The 19,673-nt window shown below is 36.3% G+C and overlaps 1 protein-coding gene across 2 annotated transcripts in view; it reads right to left on the reverse strand.

Annotated features, from left to right (window-relative positions):
- LOC101048573 (putative ankyrin repeat domain-containing protein 26-like protein) overlaps positions 1-19,673 on the reverse strand; it is a 47,858-nt gene that overhangs the window by 2,924 nt on the left and 25,261 nt on the right. Inside the window, exons 7-9 of one of the 2 annotated variants that reach the window (XM_074403131.1) lie at positions 11,910-11,940; positions 8,743-8,815; positions 269-308 (exon numbers count right to left, since the gene is read on the reverse strand). In XM_074403131.1, coding sequence (XP_074259232.1) covers positions 269-308; positions 8,743-8,815; positions 11,910-11,940 — 144 coding nt within the window. Of the gene's footprint in view, positions 1-27; positions 309-8,742; positions 8,816-11,909; positions 11,941-19,673 lie in introns of those variants that run through there. The other variant, XM_074403127.1, reaches the window with a different exon arrangement.

Here is a 19,673-nt window from a genome sequence, read left to right on the forward strand (position 1 = left end):
AGGAAAAAAAAAAAAGAAAAAAGAATTTCAGGGAATTGAAGAATTGGAGTAGTTTTAAGAAAAAGTTGGTAGTATAAAGACAGAAAAAATGATTGAAAAGAAGTGAATATTATGTTTGGATCTACAGTTTGGTGGTTTTCTATTCAAAGTACTTAATATACACTTTTTTCCGAGACATTCACTAACTTACCACCTCTAATTTTTTTAATAGAAATTAAATTATCATTATTTGTGTGCTTTTGTGGAGCACCCTCAATAATACCCATACCATTTTGTCTTTTTCCATTTGCTTGCTCTGCTGCTTTCTCCTATTAAAAAGAAAAAACAGCAACTTCAGAAAACATTGTATTTACTCACTCACCCACTCTGTCAATAAGACAACAAAAATTTACTGTGTCTATCAAATCGTAATCAATATTTGGGGATAAGCTAAAAATATAAATAAAATTCAGATCCTACCTTATATTTCAGTGAGGTAGAGATATATGAAAGGTAATAAAAACAGAAAAGTATAATCCATGAGTTCTACAACTAAAGGAATAAAGTACAGTACAGGCACAAGGAACAGAACAGTCAATTCTACATGGGAAGCTCAGGAAATGCTGCAAAGACAGACCCATATTTGAAGACCAAGTACGCAGTGAGGGTAGGAAAGGTTTCTAGACAGAGAAGCATGAGCAAAATCATGACGCGTGAAATGACAGGGTACTGAAGGATAGCAAAATAACGTGGTAAAAGTGGAACACAGAAGGAATGGAAAGGAGAGACAAAATGGGAGAATCGGGCCAAACCACAAAAAGATACGGCCCACACTAGAATGGGACCTTTTCCTATCATGTAATGGGGAACCATTCAAAAGCAGAGGAGTTATATATCATTATAAAAACATTTTATAAAAGTCACGTTGGCAGCAACAAAAAGATAAAGATGAACATGGCATGGGAGGAAATTAGACAAGAGCATTTCAAAATTATGAGTCAGAGAGTGAATTACGGTAATGAGATATAAAAAACGCTATGCAGGTAGAAAATAAAGAATTTGCAAGTGACTGAACTGATGATTTGAGAAAGAGCTGAAATGTAGAATTTTTCCTGCTTCAGTGTTTCAGTGCTACGTACTAGGTGTTATTTCCTAGGAAGGTGAAACCAGATGAGAGAGTAGACTGCAAAAAGTCAGGAAAGGGTCAGGAAAGGGTCAAGGACAATGTCTTCAGTGTGGGACACAACAAATTTGAGGCACCCAGAAAGTAAGAGTGGATGACCTTACTCAGGAAAAGCATATAATGTGAAGAGAAGGAATATTTTTAAATTATACTAAACTCACAGAATTAAATAATGGAAACCTATACACTTCTCTGAAATTTCTAAAGTGAAAGCAAGAGAAAAAAATCTTGAGATTCAAAATTTTAATTACACATTTCAACATTTGTTTCAAAGATATAAAATATACTTTTACTAATATACACAAATATTTATTTCTGAAATATTATGGTAATATGCATTTTAAATTGAATGAAAAGATGTCATTCTAAAACATCAACTCAAGATGCTGCTCAAGTAGGACCCCATATTCACATGAGGAGAGAAAAAAAGGACTAAAAATTAAGTCAGGCCAGGTACCGTAGCTCACTCCTGTAATCCCAACACTTACGGAGGCAGAGGTGAGAGGATAGCTTGAGATCAGGTGTTTGAGACTTCCCTGGGGTATATAGTAAGACCCCATTCTCCACACAAAAAAATCAAGTCAGCAGAATTGCTAAGTTTTAGAAATGCAATAATTTATGTGTAAAGTTTAACAACTATGAATATTAAAGTTAATAAAGCTTCCTGACAATAGCATAATGTGTCTTTGTTGCCAGAGATGTTTTTAAAATTAGAAAATCATCTTCTAGAGATAATTGTTGATACTTCCTTAGAAATCTTAACTTTCTTGTAATCCTATGATAACAGGTAGTTTATTTTAGAAAATCATAAATTTTGGTTGCATTTTGATATATGCATATATGTCTATTATGTACTGATGTTATTAGAAATGAGAATATCTCCAGAAATAATTTCTAAATTTATTTCATTTACTTTAATATTTTTATTTGTTTATTTTTGTGGGTGCGTAGTAAGTGTACATATTTATAAGGTACATGAGATGTTTTAATACAAGCATGCAATGTGAAATAAACACATCATGGAGAATGGAGTAACCATCCTCTCAAGCATTTATCCTGTGAGTTGCAAGCAACCCAATTATATTCTTTGAGGCATTTATTCTGTGAGTTGCAGGCAATCCAATTAAATTCTTTAAGTTATTTAAAAATATACAATTATTATTGACTATACTCACCGTATTGTGCTAACAATAGTAGGTCTTATTCATTCTTTCTATTTTTTGTTACTATTAATCATCCCCAACTTCTGCCAAACCCTATTACCCTTCCCAGCCTCCGATAAACATCCTTCTACTCTCTAAGCCCATACATTCAATTGTTTTGATTTTTAAAACCCAGAAATAAGTGAAAACATGCAATGTTTGTTTTGTAAATGATTGGATCTCTTTTCTTGTTTGTTTGTTTTTTGAGACAGAGTCTCACTCTGTAGCCAGACTAGAGTGCAGTGGCACAATCTCGGCTCACTGCAACCTTCACCTCCATGCAATCTCCACCTCCAGGGTTCAAGCAATTCTCCAGCCTCAGCCTCCCAAGTAGCACACCACCACTCCTGGCTAATTTTTGTATTTTTAGTAGAGACAGGGTTTCACCATGTTAGCCAGGATGGTCTTCATCTCTTAACCTCATGATCTGCCCACCTGGGCCTCCCAAAGTGCTGGTATTGAGCCACTGCACCTAGCCAGATCTCATTTTTTTTTTATGGCTAAACAGCACTCCATTGTAGATCTATCTGTACCACATTTTCTTTATCCATTAATCTGTTGATGGAACCTTGGTTTTTATCAAATCTTAGCTATTGTAAATGGTGCTGCAACAAACACAGAAGTGCAGATATCTCTTTGATATACTGATTCCCTTTCTTTTGGATATGTACACAGCAGTGGGATTGCTGGATCAGATTGTAGCTCGATTTTTAGTTTTTTGAGGCATGTCTGAACTGTTCTAACCATAGTGGTTGTACTAATTTACATTCCCATCCATAGTGTACAAGGGTTCCCTTTTCTTCACATCCTCACCAGTATTTCTTGTTGCCTATCTTTAGGATATAAGCCATTTGAGCTGAGGCAAGGTAATATCTCATTGTAGTTCTGATTTGCATTTCTCTGTGATCAATGATGTTGAGTACCTTTTAATATGTCTGTTTTCCATTTGTATGTCTTCGTTTGAGAAATATCTGTTCACATCTTTTGCCCATTTTTTAATTGGATTATTAGATTTTTTTTTCTATAGAATTGTTTGAGCTTCTTACGTATTCTGGTTATTAATCCCTTGTCAGATGGGTAGTTTGCAAATATGTTCTCCCATTCTGTGGATTGTCTCTTCATTTTGTTGGACTGCATCCTTTGCTGTGCAGAAGTTGTTTAATTTCATGTGATCACATCCATCCATTTTTGCTTTTGTTGCCTGTGCTTGTGGGGTGTCGTTCAAGAAATTTTTACTTAAACTATTGTCCTAGAGATTTTCCCAATGTTTTCTTGTACTAGTTTCATAGTTGGAGGTCTTAAATTTCAGTCCTAAATCCATTTTTATTTGGCTTTGGCATATGATGAGAGAAAGGAATCTAAGCCAGGTGCGGCAGGCTCATGCCCGTAATCCCAACACTTTGGGAGGCTGAGGCAGGTGGATTATCTGAGGTCAGGAGTCTGAGACAAGCCTGGCCAACAAGGCGAAAACCCTACTCTACTAAAAATACAAAAATTAGCCAGGCATAGTGGTGGGTGCCTGCAATCCCGGCTACTTGGGAGACTGAGGTAGGAAAATCACCTGAACCTGGAAGGCAGAGGTTGCAGTGAGCCAAGATCACACCACTGCACTCAGCGTGGGTGACAGATCCAGACTCTGTCTCAAAAAAAAAAAAAAAAAAAAAGACATAGGGGTCTAGTTTCATTCTTCTGTATGTAGATATTCAATTTTCCCAGCATCATTTACTGAAGAGACTGTCTTTTCCTCCAGTGTATGTTCTTGGCACCTTTTTCAAAAACATGTTCAATGTAGGTATGTGGCTTTATTTCTGGGTTTTCTATTCTGTTGCATTTGTCAATGTATCTGCTTTTATGTCAGTAACATGCTGCTTTGATTACTATAGCTCTGTATTATAATTTAAAGTCAGGTAATGTGATTTCTCCAGATTTCTTATTTTTGTATAGGAGAGCTTTGGCTACTCTGGGTCTTTTGTGGTTCCATATAAATTTTTGGATTTTTTTTTCTATTTCTATAAAGAATGTAATTTATATTTTTATGAGATTGCATTGAATCTGTAGATTCTTTGGGGTAGTAGGAAACTTCTAACAATATTGATTTTTCCAGTTCATGAACATAGAATATTTTTCCATTTTTTTGGTATTCTATTCCATTTCTTTACCAATGTTTCATACATTTCATTGTAGAGATCTTTCACTTCTTGGATTAAGTTAATTCCTAGGTATTTAACTTTACATGTGGCTGTTGTAAATTTCTTTTTCACATTGTTCCTTTTTTCTCTTACAGAACAGCACTGAGTTCACTGCCTCACGTTTGCTGTGTCCTCCCTCCCCCTGCACCCAAAGAGACTCTCCACATTATGTCAGACTGCTGGGAATGGGGGAGGGGTGATGTCAGCCATTCAGGACTTTAAAAAATCTCTTCAGTGCCTCTTTCAGTGATATGAAGTTAAAAGTAGGTACTGTGAGTGTTCACCTTACTTTTGGTTCTTATGAGTGAAGGTATTTTTTTCTATGTAGATAGTTGTTGACTTGGTATCCTTGTGGCGGGGGTGGGGGAGGGAACAGTAGAGCTTCCCTGTTCTACTGTTCCTCCATCTTCTACAGGATTCCTCCATCTTCTTCCCTGAATTTATTTCTTTAAGAGGATTGTACTTTGAAATTTATTTTCTCATCGAATGGATAAAATTAAGAACTCCCTTTATATAACCAGAAATGTTAACTAATGAAAAGATTAAATATAATGTATTTCTTTCTTTTCTTTCTTTATTCTTCGAAATATCTAAAACAGCTATCAAGATTATATGAAAGAGTAAGATAAATTAGTTAAGTCATGGATATGCCAAACACTAAGTCAGAAAAGTTAAACAAGAAGCAAGAGTCAAAAATTAAGAATTCATAATATGAACTCACAAGTTTGACTTTAAAAAGAAAAAAAAAATCATAATAATCTGATAAGGCCTAAAACAGATTTCACTGTGCATTATTTATAAACACAGGTCCTACTAGATAAAATATAAGACATAACTTTGCTAAATTCAAAGACGTGAGATAAAAATTTCTTTTTTAAAAATTGATACATAATAGATGTACATTTTTTTAAGTAAATGTGATCATTTGATACATTCATATAATCAAATCACCTTAGTTATTTTTTCTTTTAAATGTACAGTAGATTGATGTTAAGTATAACACCCTTAAATTTTCTTTCAGTTCTTCATAAAAATCAGCTATAATATATTCAAAGGAATCTCAGCAATTTTTTTCATTATCTTTCTTTTCTTAATTTACATTTAAAATAATTCCTATTATTATTTTATAATGTAAAGAGTTCCTGCTCTCATTAAATCCAGTTTGTGCTGTGTTTTTACAATAATCTGACTCAACTTGACTTGACTCAATCTTTACATTTATCTTGCCTTTCTTTAATAAATTCTTCCCCTTCTCATGCCAGTTAGAATGGTGATCATTAAAAAATCAGGAGACAACAGATGCTGGAGAGGATGTGGAGAAATAGGATGCTTTTACACTGTTAGTGGGAGTGTAAATCAGTTCACATTCACCTATGGTAGAAGACAGTGTAGCAATTCCTCAAAGATCTAGAACTAGAACTACCATTTAACCCAGCAATCCCATTACTGGGTATATACCCAAAGACTTATAAATCATTCTGTTATAAAGACACATGGACACGTATGTCTATTGCAGCACTGTTCACAATAAAAAATACTTGGAACCAACCCAAATGTCCATCAATGATAGACTAGATAAAGAAAATGTGGCATATATGCCCATGGAATACTATACAGCCATAAAAAAGATGAGTTCATGTCCTTTGCAGGGACATGGATGAAGCTAGAAACCATCATTCTCAGCAAACTGACACAAGAACAGAAAACCTAACACGGCATATTCTCACTCATAAGTGGGTATTGAATAGTGAGAACACATGGACACAGGAAGGGAAACATCACACACCGGGGTCTGTTGGGCAGTCGGGGGCTAGGGAAGGGATAGGAGAGAGGTGGTGGGGGTTAGGGGAGGGATAGCATTGGGAGAAATACCCAATGTAGATGACAGGGTGATGGATGCAACAAACTACCATGGCACGTGTATACCTATGTAACAAATATGCATGTTCTGCACATGTACCCCAGAACTTAAAGTATAATAATAATTATTATTTTAAAATAAATAAATAAATTATTATCTTTCATCCCCCTCTTCAGCTTCACATTTGTTAAGCTGCAGTAGTGGGTTGCTTTCTAATTCTTTACTGTGTTTCTATTCTGTTTCTCATAAAGCTAAGGAAAAATGATGTATAAATTCACCTCTTTCCAAGAAACAGAGAAAAAAATAATAAATCTTGTAGGGCAATGATAGGTGAATAAAAGCCTCACATAGTTACTAAGTAGAAAGCTACACTGAGTATGCATCAGTAAAGACACACATGCATACATGGATTGAAAGAAGAGACGCTGTAGAGAATGTGTTCTATGAGGAAAAACATAGGTTGAGATAAATCATTTTTAAAAGACTGGGGAGGAGGGAGAAAGAAACCAACAGAGATATAACTTGACCTGTCAATCAAGTATGAGCTTAAAAGAAAGCCAAGAAAAAAAGCCAAAGCCAAGGAAGAGAAAGAAAAACACCACATAGAGTAAGGTACATGGAGAAATATAGATGTATAACAGAAACTTTGGTTCATAGTGTATTTTGAATAATACTGTGTAGCATTTATAATAGCTTTTGGTAAACATTTCTGTGACACAGAATTGAATTTCATACTGTAAAACAAGAAATTCAGCTTGTTAAACATAGTTGTCTACCACTTCCTAAAAGCTGGAACATTATTACCTCAGGGAAAGAAAAATGGAAAAAGAAATATTCCATCAACATTCCACTTGGAGAGAAAATACTAATCAGAATTCTAAACAGTAATATATGGATTGAAAAGATAATATTTAGTAGAATATGGGTTGGGGCTTTAAAAAAAGTTTAAATACTTTAAATCTAAAATCTTAATTTATGCTTACAGCTGGAAGACACTAGAAAATATATTAACACTTTAACCCTCTTTCCTATTGTTGATACATTTCTAATTTATTTTCTTCTTATGTATGACACATTTTCTCAACATAAGACATCTGAGTTTATACATCCTAAATATAAAAGGGAATATACATTTAGGCCAAATCTTATAAATGAATGGATTTAATTATTAGATATGTTAGGCATATTATATTACTGCTAACATTCCATTATATAGAAATGCATTTGTCTGTTCATTTGTGGTACTCCAGGATACAAAAGAAAAGTTCCCTAACCTCCAGTAGCTCATGGTAATAAAGGAGTTTTAAAATGATTATTTAATAAATACAAAAACTTCTGAAATTTGAAATCTTTGTATGTGATGTAAGGATTTTATTCAGATATTTTTAAGAACTACAATATAAATAATTTTGAAATTAAATCATACTGTATGGTTAGTAAGAGTCTCTGCTTCTAGAACTGGTTATTTGGACAAAACAACTATTCTTCAACTGGGGGAAGAGTTTTAAATATATTCTTAATGAAATGACATACAAAACACAGTGGAGTCTCATTGGAACACAGATTTTGAGAAAGAAAATTTAAAATTTCTACATTTTCACAATCTTTTTAAAATCAGAGGCAGGTTCCCGCTAAGTTGCCCAGGCTGGGGTCAGACTCGTGGGCTCAAGCAATTCTGCCACCTCGGCCTCCTGAGTAGCTTGGACTGCAGGCATGCACCACCATGCCCAGCTAAATTTTCACGATTGCTAATATTATTTTAGTCTAGTTACATAACCAAATATAGAAATAGGAAAAAACTCAACCCTAAAAACTATATATATAAAACACTAAAATAATGTGTTTAAGAAAGAAAAGTATATGCTATCTGTTGTACAGTTTTTGAACCAAAAGGCATCAAGGAGATTCCATGATTACTATAAGTAATTAGATCCATTAAAGGTTTATTTCAGTATAAATATTAAAAAGCCATCTTAGTATAACTTAAAAGTCATGCATGATAAGAACACTTATGACCAAATTTCAAATTTGCTCTGTTATGAGAAAGCTTTGCTATTTTAATACAATTTTCCTGTCACTATGTATTTTCCAGCCCATTCTTTTTTCACTCCCACTCCCTCTACATATTTACCAAGTCTTTGTTATTTATCAAAGTAAAAAACGTTCAAAAATGTTTAGTCATGTTTCTGTAAAATGGTTTTTCTCTGATGAACTTTCCATAACCAACATAAAATGATTATAGGTAGATTATTACTAAATTTTTAGAGTAAATGTTATAGAAAATTAGATTCAGGATGAGAAAATTAATTTTGCAAGAGACCTCTTTACCTCAGTATCAAAATCAGAGTCTTCATTAGCTGACGTAGATTGTGAGTGATCAACAGATGGTTTGTTGCAAAGCCTTTAGAATAAAAATATACAGCAAAAATAAGTGTGTTCATTTCTTTAAGCAATTTGCAGGTTCATACCTGGGTGCCCTCCCAAAACAAAACAAACAAACAAACAAAAAAGCAAATCTGGTGAAAAGGCAACTATCTGTATTTAAATAATGTCTCAATATAATTATAATTTGGCCTCTGTTGTGGAAAAGATCTTAATTACCTATTTCTACTTCCTCCTCTCCCAAGTTATGGAATAGTCCATGAAGACTCACCCACAGTTCCATAACAAATCATGACAGCCAATATATTGGTAGAGCCTGAGAAGAACTGGGCTTCACGAATTCTATGTCCTGGAGGCAGAACTTAAAATCCAAGTAACAGCTGACATAACCTTTGTTACCTAAACTGGAAGAAACCCGATAACCTAAAATAAGGTAAAAAGGTCCACTGTCCCTTCTCCATGATCTATCTCTGGTTCAAAGACTAATCTGTGTCACTTAAAAATGGCAGTCCTAGGCCGGGCGCAGTGGCTCAAGCCTGTAATCCCAGCACTTTGGGAGGCCGAGGTGGGTGGATCAAAAGGTCAAGAGATCGAGACCAACCTGGTCAACATGGTGAAACCCCGTCTCTACTAAAAATACAAAAAATTAGCTGGGCATGGTGGCACGTACCTGTAATCCCAGCTACTCAGGAGGCTGAGGCAGGAGAATTGCCTGAACCCAGGAGGCGGAGGTTGCAGTGAGCCGAGATCGTGCCATTGCACTCCAGCCTGGGTAACAAGAGCGAAACTCCGTCTCAAAATAAAAAATAAAAAATAAAAATAAAAAAAATGGCAGTCCTGATTCTTCTGCTTGGAAACCACTTAAGCAGGCCCCCATTGCTTCCCTTTTTTCTAAAATAGTGCAGAATCTTCCCTCGAACTTCTAAAATACTTGAACGTTAAATGTATGAATTTCAAAGGACAAATGTATATATTGTTATTAAAAATACTCTTCCCAGAAATATTAAAACTTAATTATAAAATCTAACTATTTTCCCTAGATAGACTCTGCCCTATTCAGGGCCACATAAAGTACTAAACTCTTAACCTCCATTGACAGATAACAAAGGAGAGAAACTTCTGGAAAAACAGAGTCCTCTTAGTTGTATCTCTATTTCCTTAAGTAGTAGCTAAATACCTTTCTTCCTAACTTCCAGATCCCTCTTCTGCAAGGTTCTGTGGCAGTCTCCTACCTTTAAATCCTCAGCCAATAAAAGCACACATTACTAAGAGTGGACTCAAATGACCAAGAATCAGAGCTCTCAATTTTACTGCTGCTAGAAAGAAAGCTAAATGGAATTTCAGTCATCTTTCCCCAGCATACGCATGTTACCAACTACCAAACTGAAGGTACACGACTGATTTGTCAGACAATCCTAACCCAGCCCTACCCTATGTGGAAATGGGAAGGACAATCAGTGGATTGGGAAAAGAGGCAGAAGTTCAAGGATACGAGTTCTGGTGCACAGATCTACATAGTTCAGGAAGCTTCAGTCCTCTAGTACTGGAGGGACTCTGAGCCATCCCTCTATAAGGTGGGGTGGAAGTAGATAATACTACAATTCAGTCTGCTATAGAGACTCTTCCCAATAGCTCAAATTCTTTTAACAACTTTCAATAGAAACTTTGAAGTTGGTCAGTCACTCTAATTAAACAAATAAAACAGCAACCTTTTCAGGACTCCTTTGAACCACGTAGGTAAATATGCATTTCTAGGTAACTCCCAACATCCTGTCTTCTTCATTACTATAATTTATCTTTATGAAACTTGCCATAAACCCTAGTATTCACTTCTCTTTTCTAAAACACTTATTCCTATCTAGCCCAGTGTTATTTCTCTTCAAACTTGACCTTTCCCTACTAACTTAATTCTTCTCTTCCATTGGGTTCCCGGCTAATTCTCATCCTAGACTCATCCACTGTATTCACTAGACCCGCTTTCCCTCTCTATAATTAAAATACTCACCAACTGACGGTAAAGAAGGAAGAGTAACAGGCTTTGAAATGAGTTCAAATCTCATTTCTGCCACTTCCTGTATACAAATAAGTCACCTTGATCTCTTTTAGTTTCAGATCTCCATCTGAACAACCACATAACCAGAATGTTAAACACAGGTTGAAGTACTAGAGAGTATTGTGATTAGTCACTAACATTCCTTAAAATCCTGAAATTGTGTGTGCTTTTGATTCTATCTATATAAAAATGGGAAATACTTAGCTGCCAGAAATGGAAAAAATGATAGAACAAAATCAACACTACAGAACGCAGAGAAGAAAGTTAACAACTAAAGAAAAAAATTATGGAAAAGTCATGGAGAAAGAAAAAAAATACTCTTAAAAAAGCACGTGGAATTAGGCAGGGTAGTGTCCTAAAGGGAAAATTAAACTAGGGAGTCAGTAAGTAGAGAAATCAATTATAAGTAGCCTCTATTTATATGCTAAATATAACTAACATGATAAGCAAATGTAACACAAATATCCTTCACTTAGAAAAAAATATTTCCTCTTTAGGACGTGGCTGGTCTTGCTTATGTGAAACCTATGCTCTTGTAGACATAGCTAAGTGAGATCTGCCCTAAAATCTTTGATGGTAAAAACAAGATACTGATTACCAATGAAATTGCCACTGAAATATACTAGAAAAAACTCTTAAGCTAACAAGACTTCTAGGAAAAACTATAAATCAGAGTTAACTAAATTTGACTTTCTGAATTGATCTGGTCGGGACCTATACCTTGATTCTAGTGCTATACAGGTCTCTGCCAATCTATGCAGAGGGGCAAGAGAAGGGATTTGGGAGTGAGGCATGCTGCCAGTCAAATCATGATCAGCTACTTGTTAACTATGAGGACATGGGACAATTAATCAACCTCTCTGACCACAGTTGGCTAATTAGAAAAAAGTAGGTTATAATAACAGAGAACCTTTCAAAACTGCTGTCATAACTATATGAGATGAGATGAGATAAGCACGTAAAATAGTGTCTACCCCAGAATACAACACTCAACAGATGTTAGTTTCTTTTCTCTATATTGCCTTAGGTAACATATACTTTTAAAAGCCTTAAGTCCTACCTTTTTACAGGATTTTCAGGAATCTCATCCACTATTAAAGAAAAAGGAATACATTTTAAGTCAACAATGGGAAAACACAGAATATTTAAAGTCTTGATAAGAGGGCCCAGTAGTGTATGTGTGTAATCCCAACTACTCAGGAGGCTGAGGCCAGAGAATCACTTGAGGAGCTCAGGAGTTTGAGACCAGCCTGGGAAGCATAGTGAGACTCTGCCTTCATTAAAAGAAATCATGTATACTTTCGTGCATGCTTTAGATCCTTTTTTTTTTTTCACAAAGTATTCCTTTAGGGCCATACCTTGTGAATTAATATTAATTATACTATTGGTAGGCAATTACTACATTAAGAATTCTTACTTCTCCTCCTTTGTATCAGTCAAATGCAAAAGAGAATGGGATTTGGCAAAATGTGAAACCTACAAGTAAATTGCTGTGTACAATAATCATAATCCTAACCAAACGCTATCAGACTGACTAGCATTATAGCAAACAGAGTCAAACTTCAAGAGCATACTTTCTGAACTAATTAATTAGTAGCACTTAAAACAGAATATACAGTAAGGCTCCCTTATCCATGATAGGTGTGCAAAAACACACTCAACATATTTTTCCTCTGCGCTCACGACACAACCACCACCAACACAGAAGACCAAATGTTGAGGGTCACTACCAACAAGCAAGCAATCATTTCTGCAGTACACACCAGCTGGGTGACCTCGAATTCCATTCCCATGTCGTCTAGCTGGAAATAGTGTCAGATCCCACAGAGGGCTCAGTCCCCAAGGCTCCCCCACCCCCACACCAGACACAAGCCTGGGCCTTCAGAACTCCTGACCAACCATCTTCAAGGTTCTCACAATTCCCACTTTAGGTTTGATTAATTTGCTAGAGTAGTTCACAGAACTCGGGGAACCACTTACTTACATTTCTTGGTTATTTTAAGCATGAAAAAAAGGACACAGATAAAGAATTGCATAGGGCGAGGCATAGGAGAAGAAGTGCAGAGTTTCAGACCCTCCAAGGGTACACCACCCTCCAGGAACCTCCACATACTCAGCTATCTGGAAGCTCTCTGAACACAGTCCTTTCGGGTTTTTATAAAAATTTTACCACATAGCCATGATTGATTAAATCATTCATCATTGGTGATCAACTTAAAACTTTGTCCCCCCAACTTTTCTCATGAGATTAAAGGGTTGGAGGGTGAGGCTGAAAGTTCTAACCCTCTCATCATGCCTTGGTCTTTCTAGTGACAAGCCCCTATCCTGAAGCTCATTAGGGGCTGTCAGCCATAATGAATCATTCATATACAAAGAGACACCACTTTGGAGATTCTAAGGATTTCAGGAGTTGTTTGCCAAGAAAAGGGTTCAAAGATCAAATATATATTTCATAGTATCACATCTGTGGTTTTGCTTTCTGTGGTTTTAGTCACCCATGGTCACCTGACGGTTTGGCTATGTCCCCCCCCAAATCTTATCTTGAATCGTAGTTCCCATAATCCACATGTGTCATGGGAGGGACTCTGTGGGAGGTAACTGAATCATGGTGGGGATGATTCAATAATCATGCTGTTCTCATGAGAGTGAGTGAGTTCTCACAAGAGCTGATGGTTTGATAATGGGCTTTTTCTACCCTTTGCTCTGTAATTCTTGCTCTTACCATGTGAAAAAGGAAGTGTTTGCTTCCCCTTTCACCATGATTGTAAGTTTCCTGAGCCTTCCACAGTGGAACCGTTAGTCAATTAAACTTCTTTCCTTTATAAATTATCCATTCTTGGGTATGTCTTTATTAGCAGTGTGAGAACAAACTAATACATCGCCCATGGTCCAGAAATGTTAAATGGAAAATTCCAGCAATAAGCAATTCATAAGTTTTATATTTTGTGTTGTTTTGAGTAGCATGATAGACTCTCCAGCCATCCCACTCCATCCCACCTGGGACATGAATCATCCCTTTGTCTAGTGTATCTATGCCGTTTATGCTATGTGCGCATTAGTCACTGACTTCGTCTCCTCCTGACATCCAACCAACAACATCATCAAGGCTCAGTAATCCAGGATTACCAGAAGTAGATGATCCTCCTTCTGAAGGTTAATAGTAGCCTAAGACTACATCACAATGCCTATATCATTTACCTCACTTCATCTCACTGCAGAGGCTTTGTATCATCTTCGTAAGAAGAAGCGCAAGTGGAGTACAAGAAGATATTTTGAAAGAATACATACACACACACACACACACACACACACACACACACATATATATATATATATATATATATATATATATATATATATATATAACTTTTATTATAGCATACACGAAGTTCTAATTAGAAAAAAAAAAAAAAAAAGTCAGGCTGGCAGGGCCAGAAGAAAGCAAAGAGATAAAGCAAATTAGCTATGTCTTCCTTTCTTCATGGTCCAGAAATTATTTTTTAAAAGAGGAACCAAATAAGCTATAGGTCTCCTTTTCTTTATGGCCCAGGACATACCACCTTCCAGCACAGGTAATGTACATAAGTCACAAACTTCCTGCTTACCATCAAACACTTCAATGTATCAAACCCCACAGCAGACGTTAGAATGCAAGTTAGCTCCCTGCTATCTTGGCATTATCAGTCAGCCTAAGGACAATCCTATAACATTTCCAGCAAGCTTTTGTTTCCTGGAAGCAGGTGTTTTTCTTTCAGGCTGTCCATTATCTTCTTGCAACATATTTTCATGCCTTCTATAATGAATCTGCCTTTCTCGACCTACAGCTGCCTTGGTAAATCCTTTTACCACCATGCCACAGGCCGAGATAGTTGGTTTTCTCCTATGACAGTATATTGTTATCACTGTCCTAGTTTATTATTAGTTATTGTTGTTAAGCTCAGACTGTGCCTAAATCTCACATTAAACTTTATCACACATATGTATATATAGAAAAAACATTACATACACTCAGGTATTCACCACAGGTCCTGGAACATATTCCCCATGGATAAAGGGAGACAACTGTACCTATTTTGTTATCATACAACATAATTTCTCCAACTCTTCAGTTAAAATTATTTAGTTTAGAATAAAATGCTTTAACACAAGGAAGCTAGGTCTATGGGCACCATACTATACAGCAAAACATAGAAAATAGACCAGAAACAAAGATTTTTGCAAATCACTTTCAGCAAGTCAAAGATTCAGCAAATCATATTCCAGCCAATGAAGAGGAGTTCAAGAGAAATATTAAAATGTAATCACTGTCACTAATCCTCTTCTAAGAGGCTAGTTAAATTTACTTAGTTCTAGTGAATTTCTCTGCCCTATGTATGACACAAATAAGGTTCAAATTTACCTACCATTTTACCTCCCATGGAAGGAACCACTGAGATCACTTCCTTAAGAGTTTGCCACTCTGAAATGAAAAAAGACTCCAAGAAATATGGGATTATATGAAAAGTCATAATCTACATTTGATCTGCATACTTGAATGTGATGGAGAGAATGAATCCAAGCTGGAAGACACCCTTCAGGATACTATCCAGGAGAACTTCCCCAACCTAGTAAGACAGGCCAACACTCAAATCCAAGGAATACAGAGAACACCACAAACATATTCCTCATGAAGAGCAACCATAAGGCACATAATCATCAGATTCACCAGGGTTGAAATCAAAGAAAAAATGCTAAGGGCAGCCAGAGAGAAAGGTCGGGTTACCCACAAAGGGAAGCCAATCAGATTCACAGCGGGTCTCTCAGCAGAAACACTACAAGCCAGAAGAGAGTAGGGGCCAATATTCAACATCCTTAAAGAAAAGAACTTTCAACCCAGAATTTCACATCCAGTCAAAATAAGCTTCATAAGTGAAGGAGAAATAAAATAAATAAAATCCTTTATAGACAAGCAATTGCTGAGAGATTTCATCACCACCAGACCTGCCTTACAAGAGCTCCTGAAGGAAGCAGTAAACAAAGGATTAAGCAGTACCAGCGACTGCAAAAATGTACCAAATGGTCAAGACCATTGACACAATGAAGAAACTGCATCAACCAACAGGAAAAACAACCAGCTAGTATCAAATTGGCAGGATCAAATTCACACATAACAATATTTACCTTGAATGTAAATGGGCTAAATGCCCCAATCAAAAGACACAGACTGGCAAATTGGATAAAAAGTCAAGACCCATCAGTGTGCTGTATTTAGGAGACCCATCTAGTGTGCAAATACTTACATAGACTCAAAATAAAGGGATAGAAGAAGATCTACCAAGCAAATGGAGAGCAAAAAAAAGCAAGGGTTGTAATCCTAGTCTCTGATAAAGTAGACTTTAAACCAACAAAGATCAAAAGAGACAAAGAAGGACATTACATAATGGTAAAAGGATCAATGCAACAAGAAGAGCTATCTTAAATATATATACACCCAATTCAGGAGCACCCAGATACATAAAGAAAGTTCTTAATGTCCTACGAAGAGACTTAGACTACCACACAGTAATGGTGGGAGACTTTAACACTCCACTGTCAATATTAGACAGATCAATGAGACAGAAAATTAACAAGGATATCCAGGACGTGAATGCAGATCTGGATCAAGCAGACCTAACAGACATCTACAGAACTCTCTATCCCAAATCCGCAGAACATACATTCTCAGCACCACATCGCATTTACTCTAAAATTGATCACATAATTACAAGTAAATCACTCCTCAGCAAATGCAAAAGAATGGAAATCGTAACAGTCTCTCAGACCACAGTCCAATCAAATTAGAACTCTGGACTAAGAAACACACTCAAAACTGCACAACTACATGGAAACTGAACAACCTGCTCATGAATGATGGATGACTGGATAAACAATGAAACGAAGGCAGAAATAAAGATGTTTTTTGAAACAAATGAAAATGAAGACACAAGGTACCGGAATCTCTGGAAAACATTTAAAGCAAAGACTAGAGGAAAATTTATAGCACTAAATGCCTGCATGAGAAGCGAAGAAAGATCTAAAATTGACACCCTATCGTCAACATTGAAAGAGCTAGAGAAGCAAGATCAAAAAAATTTAAAAGCTAGTAGAAGACCAGAAATAACTAAGATCAGAGCAGAACTGAAAGAGATAGAGACACAAAAAACCCTTTAAAAAAAATCAATAAATCCAGGGGCTGGTTTTTTGAAAAGATCAACAAAATAGACCGCTAGCCAGACCAATAAAAAAGAAAAAAGAGAAGAAGCAAATAGATGCAATAAAAAATGACAAAGGGGATATCACCACCGATTCCATAGAAATACAAACTACCATTAGAGATTACTACAAACAACTCTATGCACATAAACCAGTAAATCTAGAAGAAATTGATAAATTCCTGGACACTTGCACTCTCCAAAGCCTAAACCAGGAAGAAGTCAAAACCCTAAATAGACCAATAAGAAGGGCTGAAGTTGAGGCAGCAATTAGTAGCCTACCAACCAAAAAAAGCCCAGGTCCAGATAGGTTGACCGCCGAATTCTACCAGACATACAAAGAGGAGTTGGTACCACTTGTTCTGAAACTATTCCAAACAATCCAAAAAGAGGGAATCCTCCCCATATCATTTCATGAGACCAACATCATCCTGATACCAAAACCCAGCAGAGACTCAACAAGAAAAGGAAACTTCAGGCCAATATCCATGATGAACATAGATGCAAAAATCTTCAATAAAATACTGGCAAACTGATTGCAACAGCACATCAAAAAGCTTATCCATCACAATCAAGTAGGCTTCATCCCAGGGATGCAAGGCTGGCTCAACATAACGCAAGTCTATAAACGTAATTCACCACATAAACAGAACCAAAGACAAAAACCACATGATTATTTTAATAGACGCAGAGATGGCCTTTGACAAAATTCAACAGCCCTTTATGCTAATAACTCTCAATAAACTAGGTATTGACAGAATGTATCTCAAAATAATAAAAGCTATTTACGACAAATCAATAGCCAATATTGTACTGAATGGACAAAAACTGGAAGCATTCCCTTTGAAATCTGTGACTAGACAAGGATGCCCTCTCTCACCACTCCTATTCAATATAGTATTGGAAGTTCTAGCCAGAGCAATCAGGCAAGAAAAAGAAATAAAGGGTATTCAATTAGGAAAGGAGGAAGTCAAATTGTCTCCATTTGCAGACGTCATGATTGTATATTTATAAGACCCTATCATCTCAGTCCAAAATCTCCTGAAACTAATAAGCAACCTCAGCAAAGTCTCAGGATACAAAATCAATGTGCAAAAATCACAAGCATTCCTATACATCAATAACAGACTTCAAGAGAGCCAAATCAAAAACGAACTGCCATTCACAATTGCTACAAAGAGAATAAAATACCTAGGAATACAACTAGCAAGGAATGTAAAGGATCTCTTCAAGGAGAACTACAAGCCTCTGCTCAACGAAATAAGAGAGGACACAAACAGATGGAGAAACATTCTGTGCTCATAGTTAGGAAGAATCAATATAGTGAAAATGGCCATACTGCCCAAAGTAATTTATGGATTCAACACTATCCCCATCAAGCTACCAATGACCTTCTTCACAGAAGAACTGCTATGTACAGCATATCATGTCATATTTTTCTGTGATATTATATTAGTGGTCTGCAAGAAAATATTTTAAAGATACCAGTTTCTTCAAACTGCTGATCTGTAAACTATTTCTGATCAAAACTTAAAATTTTGTCAAAATATGGCTTTTTGTTGTTGTTGTTGTTGTTGAGATGGATTCTCACTCTGTGGCCCAGGCTGGAGTACAGTGGTGTGATTTTGGCTCACTGCAACCTCCACCTACCTAGTTCAAGTGAGTCTCCTGCCTCAGCCTCCTGAGTAGCTGAGACTACAGTCAATATGCAACCACACCAAGATAATTTTTTGTATTTTTAGTAGAAATGGGGTTTCACCATGTTAGCCAGGATGGTCTCGATCTTCTGACCTTGTGATCCACCTGCTTCAGCCTCCCTAAGTGCTGGGATTATAGGTGTGAGCCACTGCACCCAGCCATGGCTGCATTTTGATTCCATGTCAGAGAAAGGAAATAAGTATCTGATAGTGGCTTCCAGTTTTTGCTGTCAGATTTTTGTTTGGGAATACATCCAGAACTGCTTATCAAGGGCTTGAGCACAAAACAATCATTTCCACAAAAACCAGTAAGAAAGACTACACTTTTCCTCATGTGGACCCTTAGGTTCTGACAATTCTTGGAAAATGTTGGCACAGGAACTCACCAGTCTAGGCCTGACTCTGTGTAGGTAGCTGCCACAGTTATAAAAATATTAGGTAGGATTTTGATAAGAGTATTCTTCCTCTCATACTTGAACACCAGAAGTACCATGTACCTAAATAATAGACCTTATCACTCTAAAAGTCTTCTTTTGAAGAGGGTACCATCAAAGAGCTTTGAAAATAGTAATTTAACTTACTTTTTAGTAATCTTACTTGTAAGAATTTATATTCTCCCTTCTTGAAATTCTCACATTTTTGAAATTTTTATAGAATCCCTTCCTCTGATAAACTCTCCTACTTTTCTCTAGCCACTGCTCAGGCTTCTTTACTACCTTCATTTCTTCTGGGAAATGTTGATATTCCCAAGGTCTTGTCACTGCCTTCTGTTTATTCCATGTCTTTCCCGCCATGGACAAGCTCATTTAGATACATGATTTTGCCTACATTATTCCAAGTCTTCATCTCCAACTTCAGTTCTACCTCCAGCTAGAAATGCCTAAAATTCAATTACCT

The sequence above is a fragment of the Saimiri boliviensis genome, chromosome 1 (genome assembly GCF_048565385.1).
Source record: "Saimiri boliviensis isolate mSaiBol1 chromosome 1, mSaiBol1.pri, whole genome shotgun sequence".
Lineage (NCBI taxonomy): Eukaryota > Metazoa > Chordata > Mammalia > Primates > Cebidae > Saimiri > Saimiri boliviensis.